General features: G+C 40.3%; 1 protein-coding gene and 1 pseudogene across 1 annotated transcript; both read right to left on the reverse strand.

Annotated features, from left to right (window-relative positions):
- Positions 1 to 262: 262 nt before the first annotated feature.
- On the reverse strand, positions 263 to 16,242 carry LOC108979881 (annotated as a pseudogene).
- LOC118349417 lies at positions 13,872 to 15,701 on the reverse strand. Its single transcript, XM_035693827.1, has one exon. The coding sequence runs from the start codon at positions 15,699 to 15,701 to the stop codon at positions 13,872 to 13,874; it is 1,830 nt and encodes a 609-aa protein (XP_035549720.1).
- Positions 16,243 to 18,626: the final 2,384 nt, after the last annotated feature.

Consider the following 18,626-nt stretch of genomic DNA (forward strand, 5'->3'; position numbering starts at 1 on the left):
TCAAACCATGAGACATTATATTTTATTGGACGATCGATACATATTCTCGTATGCAACTCATCACATGGTAGGTTTGGTAGCTTTATTTGCTCAACAAACACAAGAAGCTTTAATGTAGAAAGCCAAGTTCGATATATTTTAGATACACCCTCTCTAGCTTTATTTTTCTCGTACAAGCTGTAATTATTAAAGCATTTAATCTCCAGACGGTAGTATTAGTGTCTTGGAATCTTGAAGGTCGAATCCTTCATGCTCGTCTTGATTTCGCTAGTCAAGCCAGCCCCCATCAACCAATAGGTCATGCCCATTGACAAATCCAGAATCATCAGACGCAAGAAAGAGTACAGCATCCGCCACATGTCCCAGTTTCAGTGCAACTCCTTTTAAGCTTGAATGCGGCTCAAATGCCTTCTCCAACTGCTCTGCATCCATTCCAAATGCACTGCATGTCATTGGGGTTGCAACTACACCGGGTGATACACAGTTCACCCTAATGCCATGCTCCCCTAGCTACCTGCTTGCGCAACGAACAAGCCCAAGCACAGCATGCTTTGACATATAGTAATCGGTTTTTTGGGTTGCACCTCGGCTTGCTGCTATACTTGCGGTGCACACGATGGTCCCCCTCACACCCCTTTCAACCATAGCACGCGCGTGCTGAATGCTTTACACATGCCGCCATGCCGCGCACATTGATCGCGAATAGATGGTCAAGGGCCGACAAGTCCAGGTCAAGTACGGTCTGATCCGACCTACCAAAGATCCCTGCATTACTAAACATGATGTCAAGCTGCCCATAGTTCTTGACCGTCCATTCTACCATGGCTTTGACCTGCTCTTCATCAGTAACATCACAATGGATGTATGTGGAATGGTTCAAGCCAATAGATTTGGCCACCTGCTGGCCTAGTTCTTTTTGGAGATCAGCAATCACCACCATACGTGCACCATGCTTGGCAAAAACATGTGCGGTGGCCTCCCCGATGCCACTAGCACCGCCTATGACTATGGCCACTTTGCCTTCTAGTTTCTTCTTACACAACGTGGATTCCGCCATTGTAATATAACGACAAGATTATACGATTGATGTAGCAGTAGGTGTCTCTGCTAAAAGATAATGACCAATATTTGGCGAACTTTCAGTGGGTGTACGTTCTAATTAGCAAATAATGCACTCTGACCAAAGAATCCTTTATATAATAGCACTACGTACAATAATTGGCGTATTGATAAAGCTAATTACATTCAAACCATGTGAAACACAACTGTATAATATGCCAATTATTTGCTACAGTACGACTGTACAAAATCGTGTTTCCCTTTCCCAGCAGCATAATTGAAAGAGAACATGAGGTTTATCTATACCAGTACTCTATTTGCACAACGAAAGCAGATCGAGAGGAGAAATAGTATTTTTTAATGCCTTAACTACATAAAACTCATCACTCGACAAAAACTACTACACTTATGATAGGTCCCAAATGAATAGAAAAGAAAATATTAAGAAAATAAACGGAATTCTCTTCGGGTGAGAATAATACCACACTTTGAATGTAAGACTTTTTTCTCTGAACGTCGTGGCCTATCATTCCCGCCCCCAGGAAGAGGATCCTTGTCCTCAAGGTTCAAATTTGGAAACATTTGCCGTAACTTTTTGATGGGCTCCCATGTGGCTTCCTCTGGGGGAAGGTGTTTCCAGTGCACCAAGCTCTCTTCGATTAATTGAGTTCCTTGTTTGACCCAGCGGAAGTTTAAAAGAGCTTGTGGCTCTAATAAAACCACTCCGTCATCCGTGAAAGGTGGTAACTCAATTGGTGGCTGATCCGCGTTCCTTCCATTGTCTTGATACGGTTTGAGTAATGATACATGGAACACTGGATGGATGCGAGTCCCTTCTGGCAGTTGTAGTTTGTATGCGACCGAGCCGATTTTTTCTAAAATTTGGTAAGGTCCATAAAAACGGGTAGCTAATTTTTGATGAACTCGCTTGAAGGCTGTTTGCTGGCAGTATGGGTGTAATTTCAACAGAACCCATTCTCCGATATTGAACGAAATGTCTCTGCATTTTTTATCCGCCATTTGTTTCATTCTGTTTACTGAGCGTTCTAAGTTTGCTTTCAATTGCTGTAGCAGTTCATCTCGCGTCATCAGTTGCTTGTCCACTTCCTGTACCGGTGAGAGGCCTTCTTGGTATGTTGGAATGGTTGGTGGTAATCTACCATACAGTGCCTGAAACGGGGTCATCCCAGTGGAAATATGATATGTTGTATTATACCAGTATTCTACCCAAGGTAAGTAGCTGCTCCACTTCCGTGGCCATTGATGGACAAAACAGCGAAGGTATTGTTCGACGCAGCGGTTGATGACTTCCGGTTGGCCATCCGTCTGGGGGTGGTATGCGGAACTGAGTTGTAATTTGGTGCCTGATAGTTTAAAAACTCTTTCCAGAAGTTACTGATGAAAATTGGGTCCCGATCACTAACAATTGATTTGGGCATGCCGTGAAGCTTGATGATGCCTGTAACGCCCCGACCACGAGGGTCCGGAGAGTTAACTCATAAACCTGATAATCAGCTCTAACAAGGCTAGAGTACTCCCAAAATCAATAATATATCCATTTTCTCAAAACTCAAATCGAACGTAAATACTTCAATTAAACACATCAAATAGTTCATTTATCCAATATTCAATCCAAATAACCCAAATATAATCAACTCTTCTTCTTGTCTCAAATAACAACTAAAAATAATAAAACATTAACATAAATCTCCATAAACCGTCTAAATCGATTGAAGCAACTTAAGAAAATAATTAGTCTCTAACACCAACACTAGTAACATGAGATATCCAACCACAAATCAGTGCTAATCTTCTCCATAGACTCTAATACTGATCCTCAGCTGAACCATCGATGTCATCTGAAATATTATGAAGATTAACGGGGTGAGTTATCAACAACTCAGCAAGCAAGGAGCATATACCAGCATGTAAACATGAGCATTTATAACATTTGATAAGCCGAACAAAACATTTACTTTCAGAATGCAGAAACAAAACTTTTACAAAACATTAGAGCGAAGTTTTCAGAAAATAAACTTATTCCAAAAAGAACTTCCGTTGGCATTTCTAAACTGAAACATTATAATCTTATCTCATCTCTTAGCATCACATCGGGACAATACCATGTTTAACCCCCGTGGTAGGGTTATAAACCACCATTATACCCGTGGCTGGGCCATATTCCATGTTTCACCCCCGTGGTAGGGTTATAAACCACCATTATACCCGTGGCTGGGCCATTTTCCATGTTTCACCCCCGTGGTAGGGTTATAAACCACCATTATACCCGTGGCTGGGCCTTAACAGAAACAGAACGGATTTCATCGAAAATCCGGTTACAATCATATACAGAATCAGAACATCATGCCAAGATTCTCAGATGATACCTCATATCAAAACAAAACATTGAAAGGCTTCAGATCATTTCACATGTTCGAGATAAACATAAACAAAATATTCTCATTTGTTCATAACAAAACTTCCAGATTTTCATATTCGCTCTTTTACATAGTTCAGAAATAAAGTACACAAAACTTGCTCATGTCTACACTAGTCATGACAGAAAAACATTTTCCCTTATATAGAATTTATGCATATGCAGAATAAACATTTGAGGTTGTTTTCAGATCATCTCTTTCAAAAATAAACACATTTATTCTCAAAGTCAACCTCCTTTCATTTATTTTATGCAAAACTAGTATATAAACCCCGCTTACCTGATTTCTTCGAATTATCAACACCTTGAGCCGGAACTCTAAAAGTAACACCACCTAAACAAAAGAACATATATCCAACATTTAATAGCCAATCTAGTAGCCTGCTATTTAATGAATAAAAAGAATCAAACAATCCCTTCACAGCTCCATAACTATCTAACAATTAAATCCGAACAACTCTCTTCAACCCATTTGCAATTGAAACCCAAAACATCCACACCTTCTAATAATACCAACCGACTATAATCATTTCCAAAATCAACCACAGCAACTCTAATAATTAAAACATAATCCAATCCAAACTTCGCTTCCAAACTTTGAATAAAACCATTTCAGTGCACGCATCAATACTCTACTCATTCAACAATTCAAAACTTGTAGAAAAAAATTCAATACCACTAGTTCCAAAAGACCCGTCATTTCACACCAAAAAGTCTCAAGTAATACTTCAAAAACCGACTAACAAAACACCCAAAATTATACTCCTCAACCTCCACAATTCCAATACACTTCACTGTTTCAGCAATTAAAACAACAACTAAAAAAAATAAACGCTCAAAAATTCATCTACTGAAATTACTAATGGTCTGCGCATAGAGGAAGAAAAATAAGTCTAAGTGTGATGCACGGTCAACCAACCAGTGCATGCGTGAAACAGACAAACGAAGGAAAGGGAAAAAAATTAGTTACCGAAAGGAAAAATAAATTCAAGCGCCCAGACTTGATGCCCACGGACTACTTCGAAGAACTAAAGAAAACCGAGACCCACGGAGATGGAAATATCCAGTAACTGCAGACCGAAAATGCAGAATGAAGGAAATCAGCGGAAGGAGAAGAAAACAGTGAGAACCCGATTGAGAAGTCTGCAAAGAAATGAGTAAAAACCGAACCTTGAGTGTGAAAGGAGATGATAAGCAACCGCTGGAGTCGTGGGTTGGTGCGCACGGTTGAGAGAGATCCGGAAATGCAGAGCAGAGGGGAAGGCAACGCGAAGAAGAAAAACAGTGCAAGGGAATTAATCCCTTCACCCAAGCGACGCCGTTCGGTCTCACTAAAACTACTCAAGAGCTGGGCTTCTCCAACGGGCTGGGCCTCACCAACGGGCTGGGCCTAAGCCCGGTTATTACATTCTCCCCCCTTAAAAAAATTCCGTCCTCGGAATTTGCCACAAGCTATTAGGATCGACGTCGAACAACTGTGGGTACTTGACTTGCATTTCCTTTTCTAATTCCCAAGAGGCTTCACTGATAGCATGATTATTCCATACCACCTTAACCAATGGAATATTCCGATTACGTAACACTTGTTCTTTTCTCTCTACAATCCGCAACGGCTCTTCTGTATAAGTCAGATCTTCCTGAAAATGAAGAGGCTCGTAATCAATAACGTGAGTGGGATCAGGAACATACTTCCTCAGCATAGATACATGAAATACATTGTGTACACTTGAGAGCGCGGGTGGTAGGGCTACTCTGTAAGCCACTGGTCCAATCCGATCAAGAATCTCAAATGGTCCGATGTACCTAGGGCTCAACTTACCCTTCTTTCCAAACCTCATAACCCCTCTCATGGGTGCAATCCTCAAGAATACCTTAACCCCAACCTCAAACTCCAATTGGCGACGACGGTTATCTGCATAGCTCTTCTGCCGACTCTGAGCCACTCTCATTCTAGCTCGAATGGTCTCAATCTTCTCTGCTGTCTTCTGTATGATTTCTGGACCCAAAATTTGTCTTTCGCCCACTTCGTCCCAATATAACGGAGATCTACACTTCCTACCATAAAGTGCCTCATAAGGTGCCATCTCAATACTAGCCTGGTAACTGTTATTATAAGCAAACTCGACCAAAGGCAAGTGCCGAATCCAAATCCCCTTAAAATCCAGCATACAAGCTCTCAACATGTCTTCCAAAATTTGAATGGTCCTTTCCGACTGACCATCTGTTTGTGGGTGAAACGCCGTGCTGAAATTTAACTTAGTGCCCATGGCCTCTTGTAAGCTTCGCCAAAATTTTGAAGTGAAACGCGGATCTCTATCCGACACAATGGACACAGGTACCCCATGCAACCTCACTATTTCCTGTATATAAAGCTCGGCTAGTTTCTCTAACTTATAAGAAACTTTGATAGGTACAAAATGAGCTGTCTTCGTCAAACGGTCTACTATCACCCAAATTGCATCTTGTCCGGTCGGTGCCCGTGGAAGGCCTGTAACAAAGTCCATGGAAATATGCTCCCATTTCCATTCTGGAATCTGAAGTGGTTGCAACAACCCTGCTGGTCGTTGGTGTTCTACTTTCACCTGTTGACATGTTAAGCACTGTGCCACAAATTGAGCAATCTCTCTCTTCATGCCCTCCCACCAAAAAGAATCTTTCAAATCTCGATACATTTTCGTACTACCCGGGTGGACTGTGTAAGGAGAGTGGTGCGCTTCTTCAAGGATAAGTCTTTTTATTACAAGACTGTCCGGCACACAACATCTGTTTCCAAACCTTAATACTCCATCTTCAGAAATATTAAACTCAGGTTTATCCCCTTTTTCTACTTCTTCAAATAATCTCGCCAACTTAGAATCTTCTTTTTGGGCGAGCTTGATTCTGTCTATCAAAGCTGGTTGAACTATTAAACTGGCTATTAATGCCTGCTGGTCACCCACGACTACTTCAATACTGGCTCTTTCCAGGTCCATTAATAAGTGGGGTTGAGTGGTAAGAGTTGCAATTACTGGTCCCACTGGCTTCCTGCTAAGTGCATCAGCTACAACATTAGCTTTGCCTGGATGGTAATTAATGTTGCAGTCATAGTCCTTGACTAGTTCGAGCCATCTCCTCTGTCTCATATTCAGTTCTTTCTGAGTGAAGAAGTATTTCAAACTCTTGTGATCCGTGTAGATTTCGCACCTTTCACCATATAAATAATGCCTCCAGATTTTAAGTGCAAAGACAACGGCGGCCAACTCCAAATCATGTGTTGGGTAATTTTGTTCATATGTCTTCAGTTGCCGAGAAGCGTATGCTATTACTTTCCCATGCTGCATCAAAACACATCCCAAACCCAATCGTGAAGCGTCACTATAAACCACAAATCCTCCTCTTTTGCTAGGGACTGTTAGAACTGGAGCTGTCACCAATCTCTTCTTCAATTCCTGGAAGCTTTCCTCACATTTTTCAGTCCAAACATACTTGTTGTTCTTCCTTGTGAGGGCGGTAAGGGGAACCGCTATTTTTGAGAAATTTTCTATAAAACGACGGTAATAACCAGCCAAACCCAAGAAGCTCCTGACTTCATGCACATTGGTTGGTTGAGTCCAGTTAACTATTGCTTCAATCTTCCCGGGGTCTACAGAAATGCCATCCCTTGAGACTACATGTCCCAAAAATGCAATAGACTCGAGCCAAAATTCACACTTTTTCAACTTGGCAAATAATTTCTTATCCCTGAGTGTCCCTAGTACTTGTCTTAGATGGTCTTCGTGTTCAGCTTTACTCTTGGAGTAGATTAATATATCATCAATAAACACCACTACAAATTTATCCAGAAACTCATGAAATACTCGATTCATCAAGTCCATAAATACTGCTGGGGCATTGGTTAAACCAAAAGGCATGACTAAAAATTCATAGTGGCCATACCTGGTCCTGAAAGCTGTCTTAGGCACATCCTCCGCCTTGATTTTTAATTGATGATAACCCGATCTGAGATCAATTTTTGAAAACACCTGCGCACCCTGCAACTGATCAAATAAATCATCGATGCGGGGCAACGGATATTTATTCTTTATGGTCACTCGATTCAGTTCCCTGTAGTCTATACACATCCTCATTGTCCCATCCTTCTTCTTCACAAACAAGACTGGAGCTCCCCAAGGCGACACACTAGGTCTAATGAAACCTTTGTCTAACAAGTCTTGCAACTGTTCTTTGAGCTCGGCTAACTCTGATGGCGCCATTCGATAAGGGGCTTTGGAAAGAGGCGCTGTGCCTGGTGCTAATTCAATAGCAAACTCTACCTCCCGCTCAGGCGGTAATCCAGACAAATCTTCAGGAAAAACTTCTGGATATTCCCTCACAATAGGAATCTCTTCAAGTTTCAATTCTTCCTTTGGTTCATCCACCACAAAGGCCAAAAACCCTTGACACCCATCACGTAAAAGCTTGTCAACCTGAAAAGCAGAAATAACTGATGGAGAGGTACGCACTCTAGAACCCATAAACCGAAGTTCCTCCTCTTCTGGAAACTTGAACACCACTTCCCTTTTAAAACAATCAATACTAGCATAACTGGAAGTTAACCAATCCATTCCCAAAATCACATCAAACCCGGTCATAGGAAAGACTATCAGGTTAGCTGGCATTTCCTTCCCGCTAATAGTTATTGGACACTTGAGTAAAATCTTGTTACAAGTCACTATATCACCAGTTGGGGTAGAGACCCTCAAATTGTAGTCCATCTCATCAGCAACAGTGGGGCACAACTTAACATAATCCATAGAAATAAATGAGTGGGTAGCCCCCGAGTCAAATAAAACAATAGCCTTATTGAGGAATAAGGGAACAATTCCTGGTTACGTCATTTAATCCAAAGAGATAATAAGACAAATATTCCTTAATTCTCAACAAAGAAATTTTTAAGAGATGGTTAGAGAATTATACCTGTGATGACATCCTCCTTGTCCTCAGCTTCTCCCGGTGTCAAAGCAAAAACCCGAGCAGGTACAGTCCTCCGCTGATTGTTGCCTTGATTAATCGGCCTAAAGTTTTGGGGTGGGTTGGGCCTTCTGTTGTCCTCCGCCAGCAATGGACATTCTCTAATGAAATGCCCATCCTTACCGCATTTGAAACATGAACCCACTTCCTTCCTGCACTCTCCATGGTGTATGCGGTTACAGAACTTACAAGGGTTAGGTGTAGGATTTCCCTGTATCTGCCTCTGACTTGAACTGCTCCCCTCATTTCTCTTTTTTCATTGCCCTTGATCCGAACTAGGAAATCCTTGTGGAGCAGCTCTCTTCCTCTGTTCTTGTAATTCAGCACCCCTCTTAAGATTCTGTTCCGCTAGCATCGCCTTGTGTACTAATTCTGAAAAATTCTGAATCTGTAAGATCATCACCCGTTCATAAATCCTGTAGTTCAAGCCTTCTTCAAACTTCCTAGTCTTTTTCTCCTCATCGGGAATCAAGTATGCGGCGAAACGTGATAATTCCGCAAACCTTGCAGCATACTGGCGCACAGTCATGGTTCCCTGCACCAAGTTGGTGAACTCTCGGGCTCTAGCATCCCTATCTGCCTTAGGGAAGAATCGGTCGAAGAAACTCTGCTTGAATTGAGCCCAAACAATTACTCCAATCCCCTCAGCTTCCCTGATAATTTTCTCAGAATTCCACCACCTCTTTGCTTCTCCAGATAATTTAAAGGCTGCGAACTTGACTTTTTGCTGATCGGTACACTCCAAAACACCAAATATTTCTTCAATGTCTTGTATCCAATCTTCCGCAGCATTCGCATTGCCTCTTCCATCAAAGGTGGGAGGATGCGTTCGATTAAATTGTTCAAACGTGCAACCCCCACCATTGTCGTCTTCATTCAAATCTTCAAGAGTTCGAACTCTATGACGAGCAGCCATCCTGAAAGTCTACACTCGGTGAAACGTTCTAAAATAAAAGAAAACGAATATACAAGGTAAATAAAAATAAATAAGAGGATAAATAAAATATGCATATAAACACATATACATATATATGTCTATATAAATCAGATAACTATGCAAATTTGACATCACTTAATACACACGTATATCACTAAAATCTATAACCTCAAAGTTCCAAATTCAATTTCTAACATCAGCCAAATTTAATACCTCAAATCCCATCAAAATCAATCTTAATGTTCTTGTAACTCAAACTTAAATATCCACATGACAATCCTTATAATCCTCCAATTCCTATTTTGAAATTTACACATCCTATGAACCCACAGATATCTAAACCTCCAAGGTCTACAGTATGCAGAATTCAAACCTGTCTCTGATACCAACTGTAACGCCCCGACCCCGAGGGTCCAGAGAGTTAACTCATAAACCTGATAATCAGCTCTAACAAGGCTAGAGTACTCCCAAAATCAATAATATATCCATTTTCTCAAAACTCAAATCGAACGTAAATACTTCAATTAAACACATCAAATAGTTCATTTATCCAATATTCAATCCAAATAACCCAAATATAATCAACTCTTCTTCTTGTCTCAAATAACAACTAAAAATAATAAAACATTAACATAAATCTCCATAAACCGTCTAAATCGATTGAAGCAACTTAAGAAAATAATTAGTCTCTAACACCAACACTAGTAACATGAGATATCCAACCACAAATCAGTGCTAATCTTCTCCATAGACTCTAATACTGATCCTCAGCTGAACCATCGATGTCATCTGAAATATTATGAAGATTAACGGGGTGAGTTATCAACAACTCAGCAAGCAAGGAGCATATACCAGCATGTAAACATGAGCATTTATAACATTTGATAAGCCGAACAAAACATTTACTTTCAGAATGCAGAAACAAAACTTTTACAAAACATTAGAGCGAAGTTTTCAGAAAATAAACTTATTCCAAAAAGAACTTCCGTTGGCATTTCTAAACTGAAACATTATAATCTTATCTCATCTCTTAGCATCACATCGGGACAATACCATGTTTAACCCCCGTGGTAGGGTTATAAACCACCATTATACCCGTGGCTGGGCCATATTCCATGTTTCACCCCCGTGGTAGGGTTATAAACCACCATTATACCCGTGGCTGGGCCATTTTCCATGTTTCACCCCCGTGGTAGGGTTATAAACCACCATTATACCCGTGGCTGGGCCATTTTCCATGTTTCACCCCCGTGGTAGGGTTATAAACCACCATTATACCCGTGGCTGGGCCTTAACAGAAACAGAACGGATTTCATCGAAAATCCGGTTACAATCATATACAGAATCAGAACATCATGCCAAGATTCTCAGATGATACCTCATATCAAAACAAAACATTGAAAGGCTTCAGATCATTTCACATGTTCGAGATAAACATAAACAAAATATTCTCATTTGTTCATAACAAAACTTCCAGATTTTCATATTCGCTCTTTTACATAGTTCAGAAATAAAGTACACAAAACTTGCTCATGTCTACACTAGTCATGACAGAAAAACATTTTCCCTTATATAGAATTTATGCATATGCAGAATAAACATTTGAGGTTGTTTTCAGATCATCTCTTTCAAAAATAAACACATTTATTCTCAAAGTCAACCTCCTTTCATTTATTTTATGCAAAACTAGTATATAAACCCCGCTTACCTGATTTCTTCGAATTATCAACACCTTGAGCCGGAACTCTAAAAGTAACACCACCTAAACAAAAGAACATATATCCAACATTTAATAGCCAATCTAGTAGCCTGCTATTTAATGAATAAAAAAAATCAAACAATCCCTTCACAGCTCCATAACTATCTAACAATTAAATCCGAACAACTCTCTTCAACCCATTTGCAATTGAAACCCAAAACATCCACACCTTCTAATAATACCAACCGACTATAATCATTTCCAAAATCAACCACAGCAACTCTAATAATTAAAACATAATCCAATCCAAACTTCGCTTCCAAACTTTGAATAAAACCATTTCAGTGCACGCATCAATACTCTACTCATTCAACAATTCAAAACTTGTAGAAAAAAATTCAATACCACTAGTTCCAAAAGACCCGTCATTTCACACCAAAAAGTCTCAAGTAATACTTCAAAAACCGACTAACAAAACACCCAAAATTATACTCCTCAACCTCCATAATTCCAATACACTTCACTGTTTCAGCAATTAAAACAACAACTAAAAAAAATAAACGCTCAAAAATTCATCTACTGAAATTACTAATGGTCTGCGCATAGAGGAAGAAAAATAAGTCTAAGTGTGATGCACGGTCAACCAACCAGTGCATGCATGAAACAGACAAACGAAGGAAAGGGAAAAAAATTAGTTACCAAAAGGAAAAATAAATTCAAGCGCCCAGACTTGATGCCCACGGACTACTTCGAAGAACTAAAGAAAACCGAGACCCACGGAGATGGAAATATCCAGTAACTGCAGACCGAAAATGCAGAACGAAGGAAATCAGCGGAAGGAGAAGAAAACAGTGAGAACCCGATTGAGAAGTCTGCAAAGAAATGAGTAAAAACCAAACCTTGAGTGTGAAAGGAGATGATAAGCAACCGCTGGAGTCGTGGGTTGGTGCGCACGGTTGAGAGAGATCCGGAAATGCAGAGCAGAGGGGAAGGCAACGCGAAGAAGAAAAACAGTGCAAGGGAATTAATCCCTTCACCCAAGCGACGCCGTTCGGTCTCACTAAAACTACTCAAGAGCTGGGCTTCTCCAACGGGCTGGGCCTCACCAACGGGCTGGGCCTAAGCCCGGTTATTACAATGCCCTCCACAAATTTTTCTGCTACAATTTTTGCAGTGAAAGGATGACTCAAAGTGATGAAATGAGCGGACTTACTTAGTCTGTCGACAACCACCATGACAGAGTCTTTTCCTTGAGACGTTGGAAGGCCTTCAATAAAGTCCAACGTGATGTCGTCCCACACTTGGCATGGAATGGGCAGCGGTTGAAGGAGACCAGCTGGGGCTAATGTCTCGGATTTTATTTTCTGGCATACCTCGCACCCTTTTATGTAGTCTTGCACTGACTTATGCATCCCCGGCCAATAAAATTGTTGTTTCAGCTTCTTGAATGTTCGTAGGACGCCTGAATGACCCCATGTTTTCGTGTCGTGCATTTCATGTAACAGGGTTGCCCGTAAGTCCGCATTATTTGGTATAATGACCCTCCCCTTGTATAGTAATAGACCCTGACGCCACATATATGATCCCTTTGGCTGCTCTGTTGCCTCGCGACTCTTTCACTGAATGTATTGGTCTGTTGCTGCAGCTTTTTTTAATCTCTTCCCATAAATTAACCTGCGGAAAAAAGAATTTTAAGAAGAGTGGGACTACCCTGCTTTCGGGAGAGGGCATCTGCTGCGGAATTCTCACGTCCTGGATTGTATTTAATTTCATAATCGTAGCCCAAGAGCTTAGCAACCCATTTTTGTTGCTCCGGTGTTGTTATTCGCTGTTCCAAAAGATATTTGAGGCTGCGTTGGTCGGTCTGAATATAGAATTTATGGCCTAGAAGATAAGGCCGCCAGGTGCGTATGGCTTCGACGATAGCCAACATCTCCTTTGCGTACGTCGACCAGGATTGTTTTGTCATTCCGAGGGCTCGACTCATGTAAGCAATTGGTTTGCCTTGTTGAGACAGTACCGCTCCAATCCCTTCTCCTGATGCATCTGTTTCAATGGTGAAAACATCATTGAAGTTAGGCATAGCTAGAATCAGTGTGGTCGTCATGGCCTGTTTGAGATTCCGGAAAGCGTTTCCAGCTTCTGCATGCCATCCGAACTGGCCTTTTTTGAGAAGATTAGTGAGAGGCCATGCTATTATGCCATAGTCCTTGACAAACTTCCGGTAATAACCTGTCAAGCCTAGAAACCCACGTAATTCCGAAATGTTAGTAGGTTGAGGCCAATCTACCATAGCAGAAATTTTATGTCTGTCTACTTTCACTCCTTGGTTAGTGATGATATGACCCAAGTACTCCAACTCCTGCTGCCCGAATGCACACTTGCTTTTTTTAACAAAAAATTTGTGCTGCCTCAGTATTTCGAAGGCTTGTCTTACATGCACTAAATGTTGATCCCAGTCTGGACTATATATCAGAATATCATCAAAGAAAACTAATATGAATTTTCGGAGTTGCTTTCGGAAGATGGTATTCATGATAGCTTGAAACGTGGAAGGCGCGTTACATAAGCCAAAGGGCATAACCAAGTATTCGTAATGTCCATTATGCGTTCGAAAAGCAGTTTTATGGATATCACCTAGTTTAACTCGGACTTGATGGTATCCTGCCCGCAGATCGAGCTTGGTGAAATAAGAAGCCCCGTAGAGTTCATCCAACATATCGTCCACTGTTGGAATCGGAAATCGGTCTTTAATGGTTGCGGCGTTGAGCGCGCGATAATCTGTGCAGAATCGCCAGTTTGTCTTTCTTCTTTACCAGTAATACGGGTGAGGAGAAGGGGCTAGTGCTGGTTCGCACAAGCCCGACTTGCAGCATGTCTTGGACTTGTTTTTCAATCTCATTTTTTTGATAATGTGCATATTTGTAAGGCCGCACATTAATTGGTTCGATCCCTTCCTTGAGGGTGATGCTGTGATCAACCTCTCTTGTTGGTGGTAAGCTCGAAGGTTCAATGAACAAGTCTGAGAACTCCTGCAATAACTCACGGAAACTTGGATGAATGTTCTGTTGCAGTTCCGTATGGGCAACCTGGAGGCACACTGCGAACAGAGCATGGCTAGGACGAATTCCCTTGGTTAGCTCTTCAATTGATGCTGCTTGAATATTTTGCCCGTCGATGCCCACCAACTTCTTGGTCTGGTTCTTCCATGTGAATTCCATAGTTAATTTTCTCCAATCGCACACCACAGAACCAAGAGTTTCAAGCCATTGAATACCCAAAACCATGTCTAATCCTGTGAGTGGTAAGGAATATAGTGTTAATGAAAATTTGGTGTCATGTAAATTGATTGGTACCTCCTCAAACCTCCCTTGGCATTTAAGCTTTTCTCCATTGGCTACTCGGACCGTGAAGCTTTCCGTAGGTATCACTGGAAGACGCAGCAGATTGGCCATATGCTCACTAATGAAGTTGTGAGTTGATCCGCTATCGATTAATACGATAACCTCGTGGTTGCGAATTTTGGCAGCGATTCGCATGGTTTTGGGAGCTGTCCATCCCGTTAATGCATGCAGTGTAATTTCTGGTTCTGGAGCTCCTTCGTGGTTTTCTTTAATTGTTTGTTCGTCGGTGACATCATCGCACACCAAGTTGTCATTATCCTCACAACTTTCCAACAGGAGTATCCGTGGGCCTTGACATTTATGACCTGTAGTAAAACATTCATTACAATTGAAACATAAACCTTGGAGACGTCGTCGCTGCATTTCCTCCCAACTCAGTCGTCGCACTAGAGCGACAGGTGCTGCCCGATTTGCTGGTGGAAGAGCTAGGGGAGCTCGTAATGGTGGTGCAGGTCGCAAGAACCTCCTTTGTCTCATTAGTTGATCATCTCTCATCCTTGCGAAACGGATAGCATCTTTCAAAGTCTGTGGTTTAAACATACGGATTCCATCTGAAACTTCTGTCTTCAAACCACCCATGAAGGTGCCCACCAGAGCCTTCTGTGTCCAACCTTTGACCCGGTTGCCTAATTGCTCGAATTCCCGTTGGTAATCACGCAGGGAACCCGTCTGCCGAATTCGGGACAAAGCCTCGTCAAAGTCTTCGCAGTCCGATGGCCCAAAGCGCGCCCATAGTTCCTCTTCAAAATCAATCCATGAAAGAATTCGACCTTCCTCTTGAAACGTCCTGCGAATCCATTGCCACCACTGGTTGGCTTCTCCTTCCAAATGGTAAGATGCTAACGTAACCTTTTGGTTGTCGGGAGTGTTTTGGAACTCAAAAAACTGGTTCACACGGTTGAACCACTCCGTTGGATCATCTCCTGAAAATCGAGGAAATTCTAATTTTGCCGTTTTGGAGGATACCACAAGTCGTCCCCCATTGTGACCTTCACGGTTTTGAATACCTTGGTTTGGAGGTTCTTGGTTGGCAAGGAGCACATCAGAGAGACGGTTAAGAGTCTCTTCGACATGCCGCAGTCGATCCGCCATGCCCAGCTCCATCCGGTGTAGCCCTTCTTGAACTTCACCGAGTCCAGCCTCCAGATGTTCAATTCTCTCTTTATTGGTTCCCATATTAAAATGAACCTGGCTCTGAGGCCAATTGATAGGTCCCAAATGAATAGAAAAGAAAATATTAAGAAAATAAACGGAATTCTCTTCGGGTGAGAATAATACCACACTTTGAACGTAAGACTTTTTTCTCTGAACGTCGTGGCCTATCATTATGAGTAGATCGTATCAAGAATGGTTGGCACTGTTATTCAAAATATAGCACTGATTTCATCTTAACAAAAGGAAGATTAAATTCATAGTGGGTTCATGAAACAACTCAAATAGTAATAGAAATGAGAAGCAGTATTTCAGTTTGCTTCAGAACAGAGAAGGAAAAGACTTCTTCACAAAAGGAATAGAAAAGGAATTTAGATCAAACTACCGAGACCCAATAAATTGTTTCTGAAAAGAATTACTTGTAGCCAGAAGAATTTACTGCTAGATCGTGAGAATAATATATTCACATACCGAATATGCTGTGATTGTGTTGGAAGAATGAATGGAGGCTGAAGAACGTCCAGGTAGACCGAGCAAGAGATGTAGCAACCGTGAAGTTGTGTCGCCAGGAGCTAGGTACCTACAACTTTTTGTGGCCTTAAAATATATATCACTATTATGCCCTTTCATTTTGTCCTCTCATTTTGTCCGCTCATACATTTAAGCTTTTTTAATTTTTTTCTTTTACTTACTGTTTGAAGAATTAACTATTAGTGTATTTTTTATTTTTTAAAAAATGTAAAGAAAAAAAATAAAAAAATAAAATTTTTGCTAGTGAGCATGCTCAGCAATTTGGGTGACACACTAGCACTACTCTTAAAATATCTCAATAAATTGATAGTCAACGTAATAGTTACGATTGTTAAATATTTTAATATGCATCGTTTCTTTTTAAAATGATCCATATTTAATCTAATAAAATAACATGTGATTTAAAACCTATATATCTTCTAGTATTTTAACAAAAAATTGATATAATCATGAGATAATGATTATCCTAATAACTTTACGTCCGACTATCTCTCAATGGCTAGAGACACAATTATGTTGCAGGTGACAACTTATAACACCTCACTAAAAATTCAATGATGAAATTTCTATGGACTTTAGGAATCTCGTGAAAACTAGGTAAATTTTCACGAATTGACCAATCGCGTAAGTATTAGTCTGTCAGCATAGTCAATGTTACTCACTCACTTTGGCGCCAGAAGTGTGATTTTATTTATTTGAGGTACTTAAAAGTGTCAGAATGGGATATGATCTGTGCCAATAGTTTCGTTTGAATAATTAAGATTTTAAGGTGCAATAAACCCATTTTCATTTTTCAGAAGAAATGTTCGTTCGAAAACGCATTTTGATTATTTCGAGGTACTTCAGAGTTGAATTTTGATAAAAACAAATGTACTATTAGGTTAGTATATTTATTTAGGATCTTTCAGTGCGAGTTTTATTTTTCACTTTTCCAGAGTGAATAGTAACCTCGATAGTAGCATCAAGTGCAGTGTTTTCAAAATTACAGTAAGGAATATTCAAATTAGGTTAGAGAAGTTTTATTTGGACACTTGGAAAGATCTTAGCTACACTTGGTGAATAGTATTGGACACTTGGCACCAAGAGGAATCATGAGATGGAAATGTGAAGGAAATCAAGGTGTGAGATCATGCTACTTAAGTAAAACACTATTTCATCCAGTCATCCATTTTGTGCCAAACGAAATAGGGTTTCAACCCTAGTGAAACCCTAAATACTTAAAGTCTAATTGAAACCCCAAAAAGTTAGGAGGAAACTGAAACTCTTAAGGGTTACCCCAAACCACAAACTTGATTTCAAACCCTAATGGATCTGATTTTTAGTATTGTGTTTAATCACTTAATTAAATCACTTCTGTAACAGGACGCTAGAAATTCGATGTGGAATTTCTATAGGCTTTAGGAACCTTGTGAAAACATCATAAGTTTTCACAATTCAACCAAATGCGTAGATTTTAGTTTGTCAGCATAGCTAGAGTTATCACTCACTATAGTGCCAGAAGTGCATTTTTATTTATTTGACGTAGTTAAAAGCGTTAGTTTGAGATATGGTCTGTGACATTAGACTCAGTTGATTTTTTGGATTTTATGGTACAATAATCTCATTTTTAGTTTTTGGGCAAAATGCTTATTCGAAAATGCGTTTTGCTTATTTCGAGGCACTTCAAGGTTGAATTTCAATGAACGAATTGCACAATTATGTTTGTATGAATATTCAAGATTTTCTAGTACAAAGTTTATGTTTCACTTTCCCAGAGTTAATAGTAATCTCTTTAGCAGCATCTAGTGCAGTATTTTCAAAATCATAGTGTGGAATGTCCAAATTAAGTTAGAGAAATTTTATTTGGACACTTGGCAGAATCTTAGCCACACTTGGTGAATAGTATTGGACACTTGACACAAAGAGAAACAATAAGATGAATTGTGAAGGAATCAAGGTGTGAGACCATGCCACCTAAGCAAAACCCTGTTTTCCATCTGGTAAACCAAGTTATGCTAAACCAAAGAGTGTTTCAACCCTAGCAAAATCCTAAATTCGTTGGAATCCAGTTGAAGTAAAACCCTGTTTTCCATCTGATCAACCAAATTGTGCCAAACCAAAGAGGGTTTCAACCCTAGTGAAGTCCTAAACGGTTGGAATCCAATTGAAACTCCAAAAACTTGGTTGAAAACTGAAACCCTAAACGGTTTCCCCAAACCCTAAAGTTGGCCTCCAAACCATTTTTTATCCAATTGTAACGTTGTGTTTTATCACATGCTTATTCCACATGCTATTAATTCCTCAAATTCTTATTATGATATCACTATCCAACCTTTCAAACTTTGAAATTTTGTTTGGACTAAGAAAAATTGGATTTGGGCTAGATAGCATCCCAAACCCTATCTAAACTCCAAATTGAAGCACACTTGGTTAAGGCCC

Source organism: Juglans regia, chromosome 9 (assembly GCF_001411555.2).
Source record: "Juglans regia cultivar Chandler chromosome 9, Walnut 2.0, whole genome shotgun sequence".
NCBI classification, from domain to species: Eukaryota; Viridiplantae; Streptophyta; class Magnoliopsida; order Fagales; family Juglandaceae; genus Juglans; species Juglans regia.

What these genes read in the sequence shown, in the direction of transcription:
- LOC118349417 (XM_035693827.1), bottom strand. Translation starts at nt 15,701, where the DNA reads ATGGGAACCAATAAAGAGAGAATTGAACATCTGGAGGCTGGACTCGGT.